Genomic DNA, 21,083 nt, shown 5'->3' on the forward strand with positions numbered 1-21,083 from the left:
CCCCAAACCTTCGGGAAAGAATGCTTTTAAGTTTTTAACAACATTCTGTCATCTTCCTCGAGAGAATTCCATTTCTTTCAACAGACAGAAAACAACCTAAAGGAAACACAGGCTGTGAAGATTCCCACACTGAAGCAATATTCTTAACAATTCCCAGCTGCAAGATTGGTCTTTAAGCGAAAACAATTCTAAAACCAACTTATTCTCTTTTCTCCTTGCCAGTTTTCTGTTTTCAACCCCTTCCTCCCTCAACAATGCATAATGCGATTATTTCTAATGAATGATGTTGATAGTATGAAGTTATAACACAGAAACTCAGCTTGTTGCTGAAGTAATGATTGTGTGCATCCTGTTGCTTTCAGATAGATGTCTGTTACTGCTCAAATTATGTGTCTTAATGCTTTGTGCATCACGCTCTTCTTTTCTTAATAGTGATTCCGAAAAACTCAGTCCGAAAAACTACTCAGTCTTTTTTTTATCTTTAAGCAGCAAGGTATTTGTTTATTCAACGTTGGGAGCAAACCAGCTTGCGCTGGACAAACTTGCTCAACTTGAAAGTGCAAAAGCAAGCCATTTTATACACTTTAGATACATGGTTACATCATTTTACATACATATTAATAAGTAGACTAGTCTCTGGGCAGAGTCTTTCCAGACATGCGCAGTCTTCTACTGTGGGGGTCTTCTCCTCAAACCTTCATCCCTCTGGTGGTGGCTATGGACGTCTTCCTCAATTTGACCTCTTCAGTTAGGTGACCTGAATTCTTCAAGCTTGCAAAATCCTGGCTCTGGGCCTTCTATATCTTATTCAAACATCTAGTTTACCTAATTTATTATTGTGTGTGTACTACTCCTATTCTTTCTATAATAAGGCCTGTGGTCCAGTGATCAGAACAGAACATGATATTAACCAGTGCCCCTAAAATGTTCTTCTAGCAAAACAGGCATTGGGGTTTCTTAGCAGACCAAGATATCTCATTTAACTCTTTTAGGCCTGGCTCCTGTTTCAATAGTTTGACATAGCAAGACTAACACAACATTGTTACAGAGTACGCAAAGCAGTTCTGAATAATATTCCTATGCTATTTTGTAATTTTTTGTTATGAAGCAACTATTTCCACTGCCTAAAGTCAGTAGAATTTTTTAGCTTATCATTGAAAGTACTTATTAAAGTACGGCAGAAGAACAACCCTGAGATTAGCTCAGTTGGTTAGAGCATAACACCAAGGTTGTAGGTTCAATCTCCATATGGACCATTCACTTCAGAGTTGGACTCGATGATCCTTGTGGGTCCCTTCCAACTCGGAATATTCTGAGAAATACTGAAAAAGCCTAAAAGCCTTCAAATAGTGTTTCCCACAGTTTGCTTTGCTACTAGTATCACTGTTATTATGGGGGCCTACAGGAAAGATGGGGAAGGACTCTATCAAGAATTGTAGTGACAGGACAAGGGACAGTGGTTTTAAACTGTTAGAGAGTAGGGTTAGATTGGATATTAGGAAGCAATTCTTCCCTGTGAGGGTGGTGAGGCACTGGCACAGATTGCCCAGCAATGTTGTGGATGCCCCATCTGTCTCAGTTTAACAAGACAGAAGCGTTTGCTAAGGAGGGTGAGTTATGAGGAAGACCAAGCTTCCCCCTCTAAGCAATTGTAAATCCGAAATTAAGAGGGTCCAGTCGAGGAAATGTGGAGAAAGAAACAAAAACTTAACAGCCTTTTATTAAAGGATGTATGTGTATAGGTAGCACACCAAAAGAACAAAAACAAACAACAATCCTGCACCCAAATTCCCACCCAAAAGCAGTTCTTTACTCCTTTTGACGCAATTCTAAGCACGACCAGCAGGGGGCGCTGTTGGATCTCTGGAGGAGCAGAACCTGCAGTTGCTGTGTGGTGGTCAGCAGGGGGCGCTGTTGACGAACCCCACGTGGCAGATGGCGGATCTCAGCTGTGCCGGGTCGTTCAAGACCCCAAGGTGTGTCCCCCACCCTCAGCCACGAAAGTGGCAGCTAGCAAGGGACCGGGATGTCAGTCTGTCCAACGAGGAGAGGGGAAACCCAGGAAGAAAGGGAAAAAACTCACAAGATGCTGTCAGCTTCCGGATCCCTGGCAGCTCCGAGGGGGGTACACAGGCCGTGGGCAAAACAGGACGTGAGGGGTCGGAGGCGAAACTGGGACCTCCCTCAGGGCTCAAAGAACCAGCGACCCAGACGAGGAGGAAAAAAAAACCAAACTGAACCTGGAGCTTGCTTCTCCACCCTGCATACTCCCTGAGTCTCAGAAAAAAAGGTAAAAAAGGATGCAGTTTCCCGAGGAGAAAAACTCACCTCCCCCCCACAGTCTTCTGAGGCCCATTAGCTTGGAATGTGGGGCTGCTGGCTAGTTCTTTTGTGTGTGTGAATCACTCTAGCTACCCCCTCCCCCTCTCTCGACAACATCTTTCTTTCACAGTGGGACAGGGGAAAAAATTCCCAGCTGGGTTTTTTTCTTTAAAACAAGCAAACCTATGACACCATCCCTGGAAATGTTCAAGGCCAGGCTGGATGGGGCTTTGAGCAACCTGGTCTAGTGGAAGGTGTCCCTGTCCATGGCAGGGGGGTTGGAACTACATGATCTTTGAGGTCCCTTCCAACCCAAACCTCTCTCTGATTTCCATGCTGTGTATATGCCTATCTTATACCACTGAATATAAGTAGCCTTTTCAATCTACTGTTATCTAACTTCATGGAGCATATAATACATGCTTAAAGAGAAAATGACAGTGTGAGGAGCATCTTGAAACAGAAATTACTTTTTGTCATTCTGGTTTTGTCTTTGTGACAAATAACTGGACACAAGAAAAGTGTGGATTTTCAAGCCCTCTAGAGAAAAATGCCAAATCACTTCAGTTGCATTAATGAACCTTGCTTGCAATGGATAGGACATTTTTCAACTTTTCCAAGCTGTAATCTGTTCATAAGTCAGAATAGAGCAGTATTTTTGCTGCTGTCAGTTCTTAATCACAATAATGACCCTTTAGGAAACACGATATATGCAGTTCATAGAATCATAGAATCAAACCTCCTGCCATGTGCAGGGACACCTTCCAGTAGACCAGGTTGCTCAGAACTCCATCCAGCCTGGCCTTGAACACATCCAGGGATGGGGAGGGGAGTCCACAACCTCTCTGGGCAACGTGATCCAGTGCCTCACCACTGTGGGAAACTACTGGATGGTAGACCTTGAATTTGAGCAGTTGCAGCTCTGAAGTTGTAAAGAATGTAAACAATCCACGATGGGAAAGTAGAAAAGGAGCAAAACTGCTGTAAATAACAGGTGCTGTTTTTGAGATTTACCAACACACGAAGAACTGTCGACCACCTATCAAAAGACGAGTTTAGGCACATGAAGAGTAGTACCTGACCAATGAAATATAATATACTTGCGCGTGGACAGAGAAAAAGAATATAAATCTAAGTTTAATATAAATAAAGTTACCGTGTGCCTTTCCCTGCTGTCTGAGTGCATTCTTGGCCGTTGTCACACCACCCTCACAGTGAAGAATTTCTGCCTAATATCTAATGTAACCCTGCCCTCTGTCAGTTTGAAACCATTCCCCCTTGTCCTGTCACTCCATGCCCTTGTAAAATGTCCCTCTCCAGCTCTCTTGGAGTCCCTTTAGGTACTGAAAGGTGCTAGAAGGTCTCCTCGAATCCTTCTCCAGGCTGAACAACCCCAACTCTCTCAGCCTTTCCACATAAGAGAGTCGCTCCAGCTCTCTGAACATCTTCGTGGTCTCTGCTGGACTTGCTCCAACAGGCCCACATCTTTCTTGTGTTGGGGCCCCCAGAGTTGGATGCAATACTCCAAGTGGGGTCTCACCAGAGTGGAGTAGTGGGGGAGAATCACCTCCCTCAACCTGCTGGCCATGCTTCTTTTGATGCAGCCCTGTAGGAATACAGTTCTGTAGGAAGGAATATGTTTGTTGCAAATCTTGGATCCCTGAAATGCATAAGGATAATATAGGTTGTCCCATCCTATTTAATTTTGAGAACAAAATGGTAATTCTGAAGGAGGATTTCTTTTGCTTGTTTTAAATGTGAGGAAAGGACTTCCATGAGGCTTCTAAAATGAGTGGAAGAACCAACTGTTTCAGAAATAAGAGCTGGCATGGAAGAATGCAGAAATTACTTTTTGGGAAGTTGCAAGCATCTTCCCTAAATTGCTTTGGCAGTCATGTACAAAAAACTAATGTATCTGTGGTATACTTAACCTTTCTGTTTATGTGGGTATTTGATTATTTTTTGTTTAAGGGGGATTAAATTTTTACAGCAAGCCTAAAGATTTGATACTGAATCTGAATTACCACTCATGCTAGAAAAAAATGAGACTTTTTTTTCCCCTGTTATGGGTTCTACTTAATTGCATCCAGTCAGGTAATCAAGATTTTAAAGGGAAGCTTTTTTATGGTACTGGATATAAAAAGTATTTCCATCTTACTAAGTGTTTTATTCAAAAGTAAGTTTTATGCAAAAAGAGAAAGGGAGGGAGTGTTAAAATAATAATTGAAGAAAAAAACAACTATTCTCAGGAAACTGTTTACTATCATGGGTCTCTGTCTATAGTTTCTTGGTAATAATGTTCTCACTTAAACAGTGTAAATCTTAGAATCCAAATCATCTAGCATTGAGAAATGTCTCTTGGCTTATTCTCACCATAGCCTTAAGTAGTCTCTTATATCTGTTTCTTCCCCTTGCCCCAAAGAAACAAAATTACTCTGGGAGCCTAGTCTGTTTTTGCAAACATGCTTTGCAATGTTGATAGCTTCTTCAATTAAAACTTATACAAGATTGGCTTTTTTTTTGTGTAGTATATGCTTCAAAGGACCCAGGACCAAGATGAAAATGTTGCTTTGGAGGCTTGTGAGTTTTGGCTGACTTTGGCTGAACAGCCAATTTGTAAAGATGTATTATGTCGACATCTTACTAAGTAAGTATTAAGAATTAGAACTAGTTATTTTGCAATAGTCATCTTTAAACTTCAGTTGACTTTTTCCTGGTTACTCTTATAGAGATCGTATCTAGCTTGCTGTATGCTTAGGAGGAGTTTCTTGTAGCTAGTTCTTGTGCATATTAAAAATGGCTGTAGCACAGAGGTCACTGAAAAGACTTCTGAGGATTTCAGACTTGACTCCAGAAGCAACCTAAACTGTATCACTGGTGCTCTACCTCAACCTTAACAGCTTGTTAAGTATCAGATGATATAAAAGTATACTATCATGCGCTTAAGCTTAAACAAATATCTTCATGTGACAATACCTGTAATATTTGGTGTACCACGAACACGTTGTCTTGACAAGTAGCATTTCTATGCAATGCTTCTATGTGCATAGTCATACTAGGGGTTCCCCATCTTTATGAAGAACATAACAAAATGACATGGTCATTTAGATTTTGGAATCAATTTCATATCAATTACCACGGCAATTTAAACTTGAAAACATGTATAATGTTTTTCTTCATGCTTCTTCAGACTGACAGTAGTTTTTTAAGCTTCAAAAACTTTTTTCTAAGTTTCAAAAAGTTTTCCTAAACCTTAAAATGTAGATCCTTGATTGAACAGGAATTGAATATCCATATTTGAGATTTAAACACCTACATGTCTGCAACAGTGCTAATAACTTATTTCCAGACTAATCTAAAGACTTTTTCAATAGGAAACAAATTCTTCAGTGTTCCCAATAAATGGAGACCCTATTTTTGACATATACATGGAAGGTTTTAGAAAATACTAGAACAGTTCTGTCTGTGATTCTGCTCTTCCAGTTAAAATCTTGAGAGATGAGACACATTATTTGTAGCAAAAACGACCATTTTAGATGTAAAGCAATTAAAAGAAAAAAGGGGTTTCCAAATTTCAGTTTTCATAAGCATTTAGAAAACAGAGAATTGAGATTAAAACACCTGCTGTAGCAGTACAGGAATAGGATTTGAAAACAGAAGACCCAGTGTTATGAGAAATTACTTTGAAGTTTTAAAATGTTTTTAATAAATCGTACTCTTATAACTAAAAAAAAAAATTATAGCACAGTTCTTGATTCTACCTCCCTCCCTCCCAACACATATATTAATACTAGTCACCTTCTCAGTATAAATTGTAAACCTCTTCTGACCTCTTTCATTAAAGAATTGCTCTCTACTTTATCTATACTAATATTTTTTGGAGAGTTTTTTCTTCCATTTTAGGCATCATCATGACCATTGACATTGCAACAGCTTCATCCTCAGTTTTTGTGGTTTTTTTTAGGAGCTTTTATATTTATAGTAAAACAGATAAGAGTAACATTACATATCTCTTATCTTTCAATGTCATATTTGTTGAAAGCAACTTGTTTGTTGGTGAGTCCTTTTTGACTAGGGAGCTGTATAAATTTGCCAGTACTTGATGATAATTCTTTTATATTAGATTAAGTGGGACAAGATCTGAAAACCTGTTTGTTTAGTATCTTGTTCCATTTTGATCCTTTAGACTTTTTTATAAAATATATAACTCCTTCATACTTCATGAAGTATGCTGCGGAAATGCCAAGTAATAGGTGTTAATCCAAATACTCACTATTCTTTTATTGAAAGTTCAGAAGGTAATTGTTGTGAACGAGTAATTTCAGCTGCTCAAAGTCACCATCAAAGGTATTGGAAAAAAGCAGGTTTTAATATGTATTTGTAAAAGTGTGACTTTAACAGAGTTTGATGGCAAGGCTCACTGTTACTTACTACATAGACAAAGCATACATAGGAAAATCAGATTAGAATCAATTTAGAATGATTTACATGAAGACTGGGAATGCAAAAGGGGGTAAGGGTGTAAAGGATATGGATACAAAAGATAAGGGTGCAGAAGGGCTTAGCAGCACTTAATCATTGACTAATTTAGCATTTAAAAATTAGTTCAGTAGGATTTATTACAGTTATAACATGACTTAATTATAAATTCACAATAACAACATTCATACCATAATCAATTCACATGCACACAGGTAAAACCATGTGTACGCCTATTTCTATGTGTGTAAATGTACCTATCAACAATTCCCCTCAGGTTCAGTGAAATACGTCAAATCCCTTTGCATTTCCCAACAGGCAAGGGTTGCACCTGGAGGAGCATGGAGATAGTGGGGGGATATCAACCTAGGCCTTGTTGTCAGTGATGGTCCTTCAAGTATCACAAACTGGAGGGTTTGAGAACTCTGAGAGGTGTCTCACTCAGAGGGATTATTGCTGGCCTGAATACCTTCAGAAACAAAACTCCTCAACTGTAGAATATAGAGAGATTAAGTCTGTCGCTGGTACTCGGTCAGTCCATGGTAATTTCAGTATTAGCTTGATTTGGCTTCTAATACATATATTTTTTTTATGGATTTATTTTTGTAGCGAATGTGTTTATATGTAAAATACTTGACTTTTTTCTCCTGGTACTTTTTTTTTTTTGCCATACATCAATACCATTGGAGACCCATGGCCATAACCAGTTTAATAACTAAGTAAAGTTCTAATATAGACTAATGACTTAACTAATGTCAAGATCTCTGCAATGTCAAGGACTTGTCTTAAGGGGTGATACTTGAAGTTATCACAAAAGGATAGGAGAGCTCAATGTAGGTAGACTTCCATCCTTAAGAGTAGTGAGGTAGAGTCTTCAGCCACAGGTTAGTAAAGTGACAAATAGTATACAAGAACCAACTTAATAACTTGTTTATCAAGCATATTTTGGAAGTGTGAATTCTTACTGAAAAGAATTTGACTTAATTTCTGAAAGGTGCTTCAAAATAGATTTAATCGTATGGAAGAATATCCTGTTTTTAAAATGTAAAACACAGTTGTGCCATCTGGCTACCTCTAGTTAGAAATTAACACTTTTTCAGATGACAAAGTATTAATGAACCTCATGAAATGGAGTGTGGTTAAGGTACTAACTTTTGTTATCAGGCTAAGTTTTTGTCTGGGGTTGTTTGTTTGTTTGTTTGTTGTTGGGGAGAGTATGGTTACAGCCAAAATTATGGACTGGGTAACTGAAAACCAGCTTGCTTTATTTATGTGTTATTTTGACATAGAATCATAGAATCTCTTGAGTTGGAAGGGACCCATAAGGATCATCAAGTCCAACTCCCTGCTCCTCGCAGAACTAACACTAAATCATATGACTATGCCATCAACCAGGACCCTCAGGTCCCTTTCCGCGGCACTGGTCTCTAACCTCTCATTCCCCAGTCTGTCCATACATCCAGGGTTGCCCTGTCCCAGGTGCAGAATCTGGCACTTGTCTTTGTTAAACTCCATACAGTTGGTGATTGCCCAGCCCTCTCATTTGTCGGGGTTTCTCTGCAGTGCCTCTCTGCCTCCAGGGAGTCCACAGCTCCTAGTTTAGTCTAATCATTGGCAAACTTACTTACCATATATTTGATTCCTACTTCCAGATCATTTATAAAAACATTAAAGAACTCTGGCCCTAGAATTGAGCCCTGGGGAATCCCACTGGTGACCAGTTGCCAGCCTGATGTGACCCCATTTACTACAACTCTTTAAACCTGACCCATTAGCCAATTGTTCACCCAATGTATTATGGACTTGTGTGCTGGACATTTTGTGCAGTATGATACTGTGAGAGACAGTATTGATGGCTTTGCTAAAAATCAAAAAACCCTCACATCTACTGGTGTCCCTTGGTCAGTTAGATGGGTGACCTTGTTGTAAAAGGAAATTAAATTGGTTAAACAGGACTTTCCCCTCGTGAACCCATGACTGTGACCAGTGACTGCGTTGTCTCTCAAATGCTTTTCAATAAGTCCCAGAATAACTTTCCCCATAATTTTACCAGGTGCTGAAGTGAGACTGACAGGCCTGTAGTTACCAGGGTCTTCCTTCTTGACGTGTATCAATATTTCTTTGTAGACTGATACCTGTGCTGGTAAATGGTATGAAATATTCAGAGATTGATATTATTCTGTTAAAGGTAAGCATTCCTTTCTTTTCTACTCAGTAAGAATATCTGGTTAACTTCTGACTTGTAAATCAGAATGGTTGAGCTGGTAGGCCAGATCTGGTCTGCCATCTGTTCAATGGAGCTTTTTGGGGCAAGGTATGCTGTTCCAAAAACAAAATGCAACTACTGCCATGTTTGTTGGAAAATAATCTATGGGCTTTCCTGCTTTACCCCTCTCCCCTTTACCCAACTTTGGCAGAGCTGGGATACTTTTACCCATGAATTACTGCAGAAAAGCAACCTGAAAAGAAATTATCAGAATTAATTAATGCCCTTCTATCTTGAACTACACAGCTTTTTCCATCATAACATTTTAGAATGTGTCTGTGTACTTGAATTTCTCTATCTCTTCTTTCTTCTAATTCCTTCCCATCAAGAGTAATTTCTTTACAAGAAGGGTACTTTGTGCTTTTCTGTGAGATTACCTCTGTTGCTTCTATTTTCCTGATTTTTTTCTGGTAAATACTGTAGCAGAATGCAGGAACACTGGCATTTTTAGTTAGCAGGGCAGCACAAGTGGGATGTGAATCTTTCACGTTTATAAATATATTGAACTAAAATTGACACTACATTCTTAGTTCCTTGAGCAATATAGTTGCACTAGTTTATCTGATAAAACATTTTTTGGCAGGGAGATGTTGAAGAAGATGAAGCTATTCCAGATAGTGAACAGGACATAAGACCTCGTTTTCATCGTTCACGGACAGTAGCTCAGCAACATGAAGAAGATCGTATTGAAGATGATGATGATGATGATGACAATGATCTTGATGATGATGATACTCTTTCTGACTGGAATTTAAGTATGTCAAAGTAATGTGTAAAATGTTTTAAAATATAGCTACTTGCATAATACAAGAAAGTAAAAAGAGGAGTTTGAGTATAGAAATACTGAGGTTTTGCTTTTGAATAGAAAAAGAACTATCTGCTGATATAATTGGTGATTGGGGCAGAGGGGGAGTCTTTCAGGTGATCTTTTGACTATATAACTATTGAAAAATCTAGCCACCTTTAAACTTATTTTGAATATGACCAACAGAGCTGAAAACATCTACTGGATGCAATTCAACAGAAGCTTTGGATTTTGAATTTTAATTCTACAAGATAATAGAAAACATGTATCACTGTTTTTTAAAAAAGTCTTTGTGGTGGGTTGACCTTGGTTGGACGCAAAGAGGAAAACAAAATAGGTTTATTCTCTATTTCCCATCAGCAAGCAATGTTCATCTACTTCCCAGGAAGCAGGGCTTCAGCATGCATAACAGTTGCTCCGGAAGGCAAACACTGCAAATAATGAATGTCCCCCCTTCCTCCTCCTTTCCTTAGCTTTTATATCTGAGCTGACGTCATATAGTATGGAATATCCCTTTGTTCAGTTTGAGTCAGCTGGCCTACTTGTGTCCCCTCCCAGGATCTTGCCCACCTCCAGCCTACTGATGGGGGGAATGTTGGAGAGACAGCGCTGATGCTGTGCCAGCACTGCTCAACAGTAGCCAAAACACTGGTGTGTTATCAACACACTTCTAGCTACCAATGCAAAGCACAGCACTGTGAGTGCTGTTATGGGGAAACAAACTCCATCTCAGCCAGACCCAATACAATCTTGCACATTGTTCTTAGCTTAATAATGCTTTCTTTTACTTCAGTCTTCCCTCTAAATCTGGTTTGTGTGTGGATTTTTTTCCCTCCATTTGAACATGCTACTACTGGCAGCCATTACCAGTAGTTCAGATGTAGTACAGATGAATGTACCTTGAAACTTATGGATCAAACAACTTTGAGACATATCTAAACTTTTAATGTTATTATTATTGTAATTATTATTTTAGAAGACAAAAACCACAAATATGTTTCCTTTGTAAAGTATCTTTTTATAGTTTTAAATTCATAATGCTGTTCTTGTAGTCGTTGTGTGTAGAAATTCCAGAATTAAATCAATATTTTCTGGAAAACATAGTTGAAATGACAGAGAGTGCTCTGTGGTCCACAGTTTTGGTTAAGAAGACAAGGAAACTAAAACTGACTTGGAAAGAGAGAGAACAGAATAGTTAAGAAATCTGTTTTCATGTATGTCATCCGGACTTGAGAGAATTCAGATTATCTGAATTTCAGAATTGCGTGCCCTGTTTATTATCCAGTGTTCTATATTTGATTTCCAATTTGAGCAAAGAAGAAATGTCAGCACAGCCTGACAGCAGCATTGGTTACTAATGAGACCTGGTAACTAAATATGGAAGCCCACCTTTTTTTCTTCTAGTAGAAAGCTGAAACAGAATCATAGAATCACAGAATATGCAGAGTTGGAAGGGACCCACAAGGATCATCAAGTCCAACTCTTAACCCTTCATAGGACCATCCCCAAGAGTAACACCACGTGCCTGAGAGTATCATCCAAATGCTTCTTGAACTCTGTCAGGTTTGGTGCTGTAACCACTTTCCTCGGGAGCCTGTTCCAGTACCCAACCACCCTCTGGGTGAAGAACCTTTTTCTAAGGTGCTAGTCTCTGGTAGTCTGTGCTGTTTGTTATTGTTTTTCGGTGAAGATCTGCTCTGAGTTGAGGGCTCATGTTTGGTTTTATTCAAGCTTGTTGGACATCATCTAGAAGCAGAGTAGAAAAAAATTTTCTTTTTGTTATCTATTCTAGTAGTTACTATCTTCCAGCTGAAAAATTATGTGTCTTGTTTGGGCCCACTAGTAGTTTAGATCCAGTTTAGGATTTTTACATGGTGTGTTTCCTGTCAGTGAGTATTTTAATATCCCTAGTGTATAAGTCCTATTAGTAGCTATAAAAATGCTGCAAAAATGACTTTCTAAGAACTGTGGCTTTGTACCAGAGCACAACGGATCCCTGTGTATATTAATGAAATAAAAGTATCTTTCCTCCTGATGCCCTGCCAGCTCAAAGTTAAAATGAGGATCATACTGTCTAACTACAACTGCTTGTATAATAATAATATAATAAGCAGATTAACACTGTTAATTCCCTTCAGGGAAATGTTCTGCTGCTGCTCTAGATGTCCTAGCTAATGTATTTCGTGATGAACTTCTGCCACACATCTTGCCTCTTTTGAAGGAATTACTTTTCCATCCTGAATGGGTAGTTAAAGAATCTGGTATCCTTGTTCTTGGAGCAATTGCTGAAGGTAAGGCAATAGTGCATATCAGGTTGCTGAATTTTTGATTGGTTCTAAAGCAGCTCTGTCATCCTTTCAGGGTGAATTTACTTGTGTAAGCAAGTATACATCCTTAGCTGATTTGTTTTTAGTGATTAATCTCTACATCTACTAGTTGATGACTGAAGTTACTTGTTTAATTTTCAAATTTGCATTTTTCAAAGGCTTAAATAACTTAGATAATTTCTTTTATTCCTCTCTTTCTTAACTGTAGCATATATTTATTGGTCTTTCATGAAGTACTACCTTGATTTGATACAACAGGAATATTTACATTTCATTCAGTGTTTTCAGAAATGGAGAAGACCAGACCTGTGACTTCAGTGCCCTGAGCTGCTTTTTGTGGATGGTTCTCTGATTTAAATGTGATAACTTCCATTTCTTTGTATTTACTTACAGTCTTGGCTTTTTACCTGTATTTTCATCATGTCTGTCCATTTTGCAAACTGAAGGAATATGTTTGGGTCCATGCCTGGATTATCTATCTTTTCGTACAGTGCCTAGTGAACATATATTTTCTTTGTTGCTAGAAAGTATTTTTATTTGTTTTGATTTCAAGTCAAGCAAGGTAAAAGCTAGTACTTCTGGCAAATCTCAGTGTATTACTGCCCTTGATGACTTGAAGTGTGTAGCTTTTATTTGCGCCAGTATTGGTGTGATATTAGGAGAAAACAAGAAGAAAATTAAATTTCTTAAGGAATCTTTTTTAATGATATTATGATTTGTTATCAAGGCCTAATCTTTCTCTACTTGTTGTCTTGGTCACTCTGAGTAGGCTGGCATAAGACTTCCGAGCTTTATAAACTAATTTTATTTGGATGTTCTTGCTATTCTCCATTTAATAAAACAGAATTTATGGGGATTGGGGAAGCACTGAAGTAGAAATGTAGTTGGAATGAATGTAAATTTCATTGGGGATTTTAATTACTGTTTATGGTGTGGTTTCCTTTTAGGACAACATAAATTAGGTAGACTTGCTTTGTATATTGGTAAAATGTATTACTACATAATAGAGGATGAAAATACGTCCCTTCTAGGAAATAACAAAAAGTTCTATTATGTTTTCTAATTTTCCTACTGTAATAGCTATATTTTTCTTTCTAGGCTGCATGCAGGGTATGATTCCATATCTTCCTGAGCTGATCCCTCACCTTATTCAGTGCCTTTCTAATAAAAAGGCTCTTGTGCGCTCCATTACTTGCTGGACTCTTAGTCGCTATGCACACTGGGTAGTTAGTCAACCCCCAGACACATACTTGAAGCCATTAATGACTGAGTTGCTAAAGCGCATTCTGGATAGCAACAAGAGAGTACAAGAAGCTGCCTGCAGGTGAGTCAAAGCTTAAACAAAAAGTACTATCCATGACACTGCTTTTTCATGGGAAAATATTTTAATTCATTATTGATGAAAGTATAACTTCATTTCTAGCTCTTAATGTATTTTATTTTTTTCCTTTTAAATTGGACTTCTTCTGAAGTCATCACAAATAACTCCAAGTTGTAGTAAAATCAAAACATATAATTTGTCTTTCTCTTTTCCAGTTTGTTTTTAGAATATATGAATAATCAAACTAAACAATCTATTGCAGTAAAAGAAATTATCTGCATGTGGCACCTGGTTTTTTTCAATATTTGTGGTTTCACTGACCAGAAATATGGCTTTTATAGGCCTATGAATGAGGTCAATACTGGAAAACTATACTATCGTTGCATTAGCAATGTTTATGTTTAGCTCAGGATTACCAAAACATTTGCATTACAATTTTTTCAAGGGATATTCCCTTTCTCTTGAAAGGAAATCCTTGGAGGTAAGATTCCCTTCTCTTCCTTGTCTGTTGATATTTAAAAAAATGGACACACCATTAATGGAATGAGTACACCTCTTGTGCAGGAAGCTCAGCAAATAAAGCTTTTACATGTCAGTTTGTGTGGGGCAAGAGTGTACACAGTAGACTGCCAAGAAAGTTTCTTCATAAAACGAGATTAGATCTGTAGCATATATACATAAAAGGTTTTTAATGGAATATTTTTAAATTTTACTCACCATGGTGTATCTTTGTGTTCAATCAAAATAGATTGGGTTTCTCAGTAATACCATTTTGAAAACATACCTTGGATGAATTTAAAGACTAAATACAGTTCTACGTTTAAACAGGAATGGGTAGTGTGGTGCATTTTGGGGTGGTCTTGTTTTGTTCTTTCCAAGATACTGACTTTTCTATTTATGGTGGGGGTTTTTTGTCATTCAGTGCCTTTGCTACTCTAGAAGAGGAGGCTTGTACAGAGCTTGTTCCTTATCTTGCATATATACTTGACACTTTGGTCTTCGCATTTAGTAAATACCAGCATAAAAACCTGCTCATTCTTTATGATGCTATAGGAACTCTAGCAGATTCTGTAGGACATCATCTAAATAAACCAGTGAGTATACCTTATGGTCTGTAGAAACACTCATCACATAATGAAAAACTGGTTTGGTGGGTTTTGTAGTGTACTTTATATGTTATAAAACATAAATTCTGGGTTCAGTAATAATAAATATTTACATGTAAAATACACAGACTGTATGTAATTTTCCCACTACACAAATATTTCTCATTTTGAATAAATAATTGTGTGTTTGGTGGCTTAGGAAATGTACTTTGCCTTATTGTGACTTTTTTTCCCTCATTCTCATAACTTTTCAGCTCAAAGGATATATATATATATATCAATAGAGATATGAAATGGGACTTTAAAGAAATTGGTGGAATATGTGTGCTAATTTCTAATGACTTTTTTTGTTTTGTTTGTAACCACTTAAACAGGAATATATTCAGATGCTAATGCCTCCATTAATCCAGAAGTGGAATATGTTGAAGGATGAAGATAAAGATCTCTTCCCTTTATTAGAGGTAAATGTTAAAATTTGAATGTGTTTTATCAACTTCTTTTGGGAATTACACCTTTTACTAAGGATGCTTCTACTAGGAAGTGCGACTATGAAAGCTGTCAGTGTTAGGTATTTCCCATTATGGAGAAAATGTTACAACAATAAGTGAGAGAATTTTGTGACTGAGGAAATGTCATTCAGTTTAGCAGAAATCTTTCTTTAAGATTTATTTTTTTCCTGCCATTCTTGATTGTTTTCTTTGGGATTATTTGTTTTTTTAAAAAAATTGTTCCATCCCTGTTGTTCTTGTCTTCTCTTTCTCCTTTCTCTCTCTTTGTCCCTCCATTAAAACAATTACCGACAGGCTGAAGTTATGAACCAGACAATGTAGTCTATTCTCTGTACTTTCCAAGTGTGAAGCAGGAAAACACTTCTAGAGAAATTAGTTTCATAATTCTTGGATAATGTTAGGGCTTATACATTGTCGGGGTACTGAAGTTTAGTGTAAGTGCTAGCTGAATTATAGTAGTCTTCATATGAACTGTCTTGGCCATCTCAAAGAAGATTCTGCTCCTGAGAACTTTTCTCAATTGACATACGTAGGAGAGAGTAACAATTAGCTGACAGTTGCCTTGTCTCAGCTAATCGTTACTACCTTTCCAGGTTGGTTTTACTTAATCAGTTACTTGTGGGTATACTTAAAAGGCTTTTAATTTACCTCACACAAGTAAAAGGTACTTGGGGGAGGTGAGGAAAGTTAGTGTCTCTCTTGCTTTTTTTCTTCTTTATTTTATTCCAGTGCCTGTCGTCAGTTGCTACTGCCTTGCAATCTGGCTTTCTTCCATACTGTGAGCCTGTGTACCAGCGTTGCGTAAATCTGGTGCAGAAGACTCTTGCACAAGCCATGGTATTTTTCTATTGCTATTCCAATGTTTTCAGAATATCTCCTTAAATCAATGTATTAACTATGTAAAGTTAGGGGTTTGCAGGGAGATTAGTAGTATTAACTGTTGAATATTTAAATGAAGCTGCAGTTCTGAAACTTTGTTTTTACTTTTATGCATACCCCTGAGAAAATCTAATACTTATTTTGAAAATGCATAATTATTTGTTGCAGTTACACAATGCTCAGCCCGATCAATACGAGGCTCCAGATAAAGATTTCATGATTGTGGCTCTTGATTTACTCAGTGGTTTAGCTGAAGGACTTGGAGGTAACATTGAACAGCTAGTGGCTTGCAGCAATATCCTGACACTAATGTACCAATGCATGCAGGTGAGATGAGAAACCTGTTTAATCCAATAATTTTCTTTCTTAAAAGAATCAGAAACACTTCTAGAATTGTCCGGTTTTTTTCTTCCTCTCTTTAGGATAAAATGCCTGAGGTACGGCAGAGTTCTTTTGCATTGTTAGGTGATCTGACAAAGGCGTGTTTTCAGCATGTTAAGCCTTGCATCGGTATGTTTCTTTTACATATTAAATACTTAACTTGTTTTACAAACTGATAAGAGGCTTTTTTGTGGCTTACCCTGTCATGGTGTTGTAAGCTTTCATTTTCTTTTATTAGCAAGGGTCTGTAGTCTTTTCTCCTTTGAATTGTGTGTTAAAGATGTGTTGTTTTTTTTATATACAGTGCAAAAGTTGATTTTGCTGCTTGATTTTTATAGTGTAACATGTTTCCTGTTTTGCTGGAATACAGCAAAACAGATGTGCTTATACTTCAATTAGAACAGTTGCTTTCTTTAGTAAATTCTAGAATTTGTGGGGTTTTTTGTTCTACTAGAATCCATAAATGCTTGGATAGGCTTGGAATTTGAATTTTAGTGAAATATTAGTCACAAAGATAGATTATAACATCTGCCAAATAAATTTTAATCAAGGCTGTGATTTTCTTTCTAGGCTTCATTTTATTGGCTGTTGTATTTTTGGGGGGGGATTGGTGTTGTGTTTGGTGTTTTTTTGTTTTTGTCGAAGGGGGTGTTTGTTTTGGGGGGAGAGGGAGTTGGTCATTCTTTTTTTTTTAGCACAGCTAAATACATAGCTATCCAGGTGTGCTTTTTTTTCCCTACTCCTGGGAAGGGGATAAAAAAAGGGTTTTAGAGTTACATAAATGTAAAATCTATTTGAAATATTTTTAAATCATAGTTTCAAAAGATTTGCATTGATCTGCTTAGGTTGTATCATCCAGGTTAATCTGATATATAGCAAAAATACAGCTCTTATTAATTCAGATGTAATGCTTTACAAGAATTTAAATATGCTTACATGATTTTAAAAAAACCTCTTTCCCCTCGTGACCTTACAATAAAGGAACAAGATGGTTGTATTGTGTGATGAGATTTTAAAATGTTGTTCTTTCTAGCTGATTTCATGCCCATTTTGGGAACAAATCTAAACCCTGAATTCATTTCTGTATGTAACAATGCCACCTGGGCTATTGGAGAAATTTCCATCCAGATGGGTAAGATTTTTTTTTCTTTGAATATTTACATATTTAGAATGGTTTGTCTGGGTTGTTTTTTTTTTTTATTATTTTTAGTGATGCTTTCATGTGAAAAATTTAAATTAAGTTTTACATTCTTGTCCTTGACAGTAAGTTCAAGGTACCAGATCTAAATAAATTGTGTATATTAATGGTCATTTTCTTCTGAATGTTTCTTTTTGGCTGTTTCAGGTATAGAGATGCAGCCTTATATTCCAGTGGTGTTGCACCAGCTTGTAGAAATAATTAACAGACCCAACACACCAAAGACATTGTTAGAGAACACAGGTATCCAAAAATTGAACCATTTATGGTGAAGGGAATTAGAGGGTTTTTTTCTATAATGATTTTAAAAAATCGAATAGAATTTTGTTTATTGCTATGTATTTGGCTTTTATAAGCAAAAACAACTGTTTTGCAGAAGTTCTTACAAGTCTCAGTCTTGCAGAAAAACACGTCATATATCTAGATTATTAGAGTTATTGCTTTCTCACCTTTATAACATTTTATATTTATCGTCTATTTAAGTATTCTTCCAATTTTATTTATGGATACAATATGACAAATGTATGCAGTAACACTTAAAGTGACTTTACACTGATTTTAATATATGCGTGTCCTTACACATGTGTACTGTATGTATGTCTAGTGTTTGAAACAAATGTAATTGGCATATATATAACAAATAATTAACTCGTTGGATTTACAGTAATGCACTTTAAAAAAAAAATTAATTTGTAGTAATATGCACAAAAATATAGATCTGTGATGGCAGTTTTAACCACAACATAACTGAAATTCTGTATAATTTTATTACCTGATCACTTAATAACAAATTTCTGAAAAGAAGTCTTAACAGTGGCACGTACATTTCTATGTTCTGGCTAGCTACTTTGCCTTCTGAATTGGGAGCAGTCCCCAAATGCCTTATTGAACTGGAATTTCTGAGTCTGGTTCTTTTGCATTTATAGAGGGCATGTTCTGGTATGAAGAGCACCTTCCATACTTCAGCAAAACTTTATTAATAATTTAACAAGTTTCTGATTTGCTATTTTACTGATTGAGAATATTTTGACTTTTTTTCTGTTTGAAAATTGTCTTGTACGAAAAAATGATAGTTTAGTCATTATACTGGACATAATTGAAAATGATGCAAATTCAGTGCTAGTTACATTTGGGCTTGAGCTAAGTATGAGATAAATTGGGATTTCTTTCTATGCATATTTTTCCTTCAGTATTCTCTACACCCCATCCCCTTATTTAGTATAGAAGGTGAACTTGAAGGGAAAATTGCCTAGTTGTCTGGCATATTATAGGTGCTGCTTTTTGAAAAGATAATTTTCACACTAATTACTTGTTATGAAATGCACCATGGAATAGTATAGCAAAATTAATTTTCTTTCCCCCTGCCCCAACCCTCTTTGTCTGCGCTGATGGATGTGTAATATCTGTAGCTGAGAAACATCCAGTACCTAAAAGTTTACTTCCATCACTGCTAGAGAATTTTTTGAAGTATCCAAACATTAATTTTTTTTTTTGTATCTTAATAGTTACTTTAAATGCAGATTCATAACTACCAATAAATTGTGAGTGTGGTTGGTGTACTTTTAAGTTTGTTGCGGAATATTGTGCTGCATGCCATTGGTACGTGCAAGGGTATTACTGTTTTCTGCTGTAGGTTGTTATGTAAGCTATGAAAACACTTATGGAAACATATGAGACCAGCTTAAGTAAAAGTAGTTGCATAGAAAATAATGAGTACATGCCAAAAAGTTAAGCTTTGACAGAAATTACTATTCTTTGTACAGACTCTACCTGTGAGAATTTACAGATAAACCTTAAACTGCATTTTCATTTGAAAGTATCACTTCAAATGCAGTTTTATGTTAGATCTGCCAAAAATTTGACACTGCATATTGAAATCAAGTAATATCTGGGCAAAATAGTACATTACCAGTGAGCTGCAGCTTTCATGGAATGGGTACATTTCAAACTGCTAGTGTATCCTACACTAAACTTTTATTGGAGAAAGTATCATCTGCTTTATTGCATGTTTCATGAAACTGTTCACAAATGCTTGTTAATTAGTGTTGCATAGTATGTCCCTTAAACATAGGTTTCCTTTCTCTGCTTCATATAAATCTGATGGATTTTAGTATTATTCATGTATTTTGCTTCAAGTAATCCTGATACATTATTTCCCACCTTCTCTTTTTTCTAAAGATTAATCTTTTGTGAGTTGAGCAAACATCATTAAAACACACTTGCATGATGATATTTTCTTCAGTCTGGCCCTCAGAACCAAGGACCACACTACCTAATCATTCAGAGAAGCAGTTTTGCTTTTCATGTGTCCTTATGCTTTTGTATCAGAAGTCAGATTCTTATACAAGTTTTATAAGGAAGTTTTTCTGAACAGGAGAAATATTTGGATTAAAAAATTAATTTTCTCCAGTCAGTTGCTTTGAGCTAGCAACCCCTTTAACTTCTCTACAAGATTATGAAGAAAGTAAATATTTGGGACTCTTTGAGAGTGTTTAATCTATTTAGTGTTTATTAGATAGACCACAATGTATTCAATCTAAAAGTGTTTATAAATATATTTTTACTGATGATAGATAGTAGGCCTATTAAAATCTTGAATTTTGAATATTGAAAAAATAAAGTATTTAGCACTACTTGATACTAAAACTGAAAATGGTTAATTCCTTTCTGTCAATAGTATTCATAATAGTACTTTTTATTAAAAACTTTGAAGTAGGTAAATTTAGTGAAGAGGGCAGAATGACTGCTTACATCAAAAAAGCCTTTGCATTTTAAATTGTGTTTTTTGGTGTTCTCTCATTTACTTCTTTAATTTTTCTTTTACCCTGGAGAGTATACCATGTATGTTGCTGCCTCTTATTCAAGGGGTGGTAATTAACAGCACTGGTGAAATCTTATGTTTACTATCATATACAGATTCTGTTTGCTTCTGTTTCTGAGTTATTTGTTGTTTTTTTCTTTATTTTTTTCTCCTCCCCCCTCATTTGCTCATGTCTTGATTGGCGTTTGGTGGTGTATAACCGTGATTGCATTACCTTAGCAATAACAATTGGTCGTCTTGGTTTCGTTTGTCCTCAAGAGGTGGCCCCCATGCTACAGCAGTTTATAAGACCCTGGTGTGTATTATTCAATTTTTTTTTAATTCATTTTTCTTCTCTTTCTTTTCTTTCTTTCTTTCTTTCTCTTTCTTTCTTTCTCTTTTGTTCTTTCTTTCTTTCCTTCCTTCTTCCCTTCCTTCCTTCCCTTTCTTTCCTTTCTTTCCTTTCTTTCCTTTCTTTTTCTTCTATCTCACTTTTAGATATATTTTCAGTTGGTTACAAAATCTCAATCCTTAATCATTGCCAACCATGTGACTAATCTTGTCCTATCAGATTTGTGAGGTTTTAGTAGCACTGTCATGTATTCTTTATGTTGTGGCTAATGACTAATTTATGCATGGGATAAGATTGTCACATGCTTGCGTGTTAAAGCTTGACTATGAAAGAGCATT

General features: G+C 36.5%; 1 protein-coding gene across 1 annotated transcript in view; it reads left to right on the plus strand.

Moving 5' to 3' along the window:
* LOC116779991 (transportin-1-like) overlaps nucleotides 1–21,083 on the plus strand; it is a 91,826-nt gene that overhangs the window by 47,689 nt on the left and 23,054 nt on the right. The window contains exons 8-20 of the mRNA XM_032674496.1: nucleotides 4,851–4,969; nucleotides 8,929–8,989; nucleotides 9,651–9,822; nucleotides 12,011–12,163; nucleotides 13,298–13,523; nucleotides 14,443–14,614; nucleotides 15,001–15,087; nucleotides 15,865–15,972; nucleotides 16,183–16,341; nucleotides 16,437–16,524; nucleotides 17,429–17,527; nucleotides 17,741–17,836; nucleotides 20,634–20,709. Coding sequence (XP_032530387.1) covers nucleotides 4,851–4,969; nucleotides 8,929–8,989; nucleotides 9,651–9,822; nucleotides 12,011–12,163; nucleotides 13,298–13,523; nucleotides 14,443–14,614; nucleotides 15,001–15,087; nucleotides 15,865–15,972; nucleotides 16,183–16,341; nucleotides 16,437–16,524; nucleotides 17,429–17,527; nucleotides 17,741–17,836; nucleotides 20,634–20,709 — 1,616 coding nt within the window. The remainder of the gene's footprint in view (nucleotides 1–4,850; nucleotides 4,970–8,928; nucleotides 8,990–9,650; nucleotides 9,823–12,010; nucleotides 12,164–13,297; nucleotides 13,524–14,442; nucleotides 14,615–15,000; nucleotides 15,088–15,864; nucleotides 15,973–16,182; nucleotides 16,342–16,436; nucleotides 16,525–17,428; nucleotides 17,528–17,740; nucleotides 17,837–20,633; nucleotides 20,710–21,083) is intronic.

Source organism: Chiroxiphia lanceolata, chromosome W (genome assembly GCF_009829145.1).
Source record: "Chiroxiphia lanceolata isolate bChiLan1 chromosome W, bChiLan1.pri, whole genome shotgun sequence".
Taxonomy (NCBI): domain Eukaryota; kingdom Metazoa; phylum Chordata; class Aves; order Passeriformes; family Pipridae; genus Chiroxiphia; species Chiroxiphia lanceolata.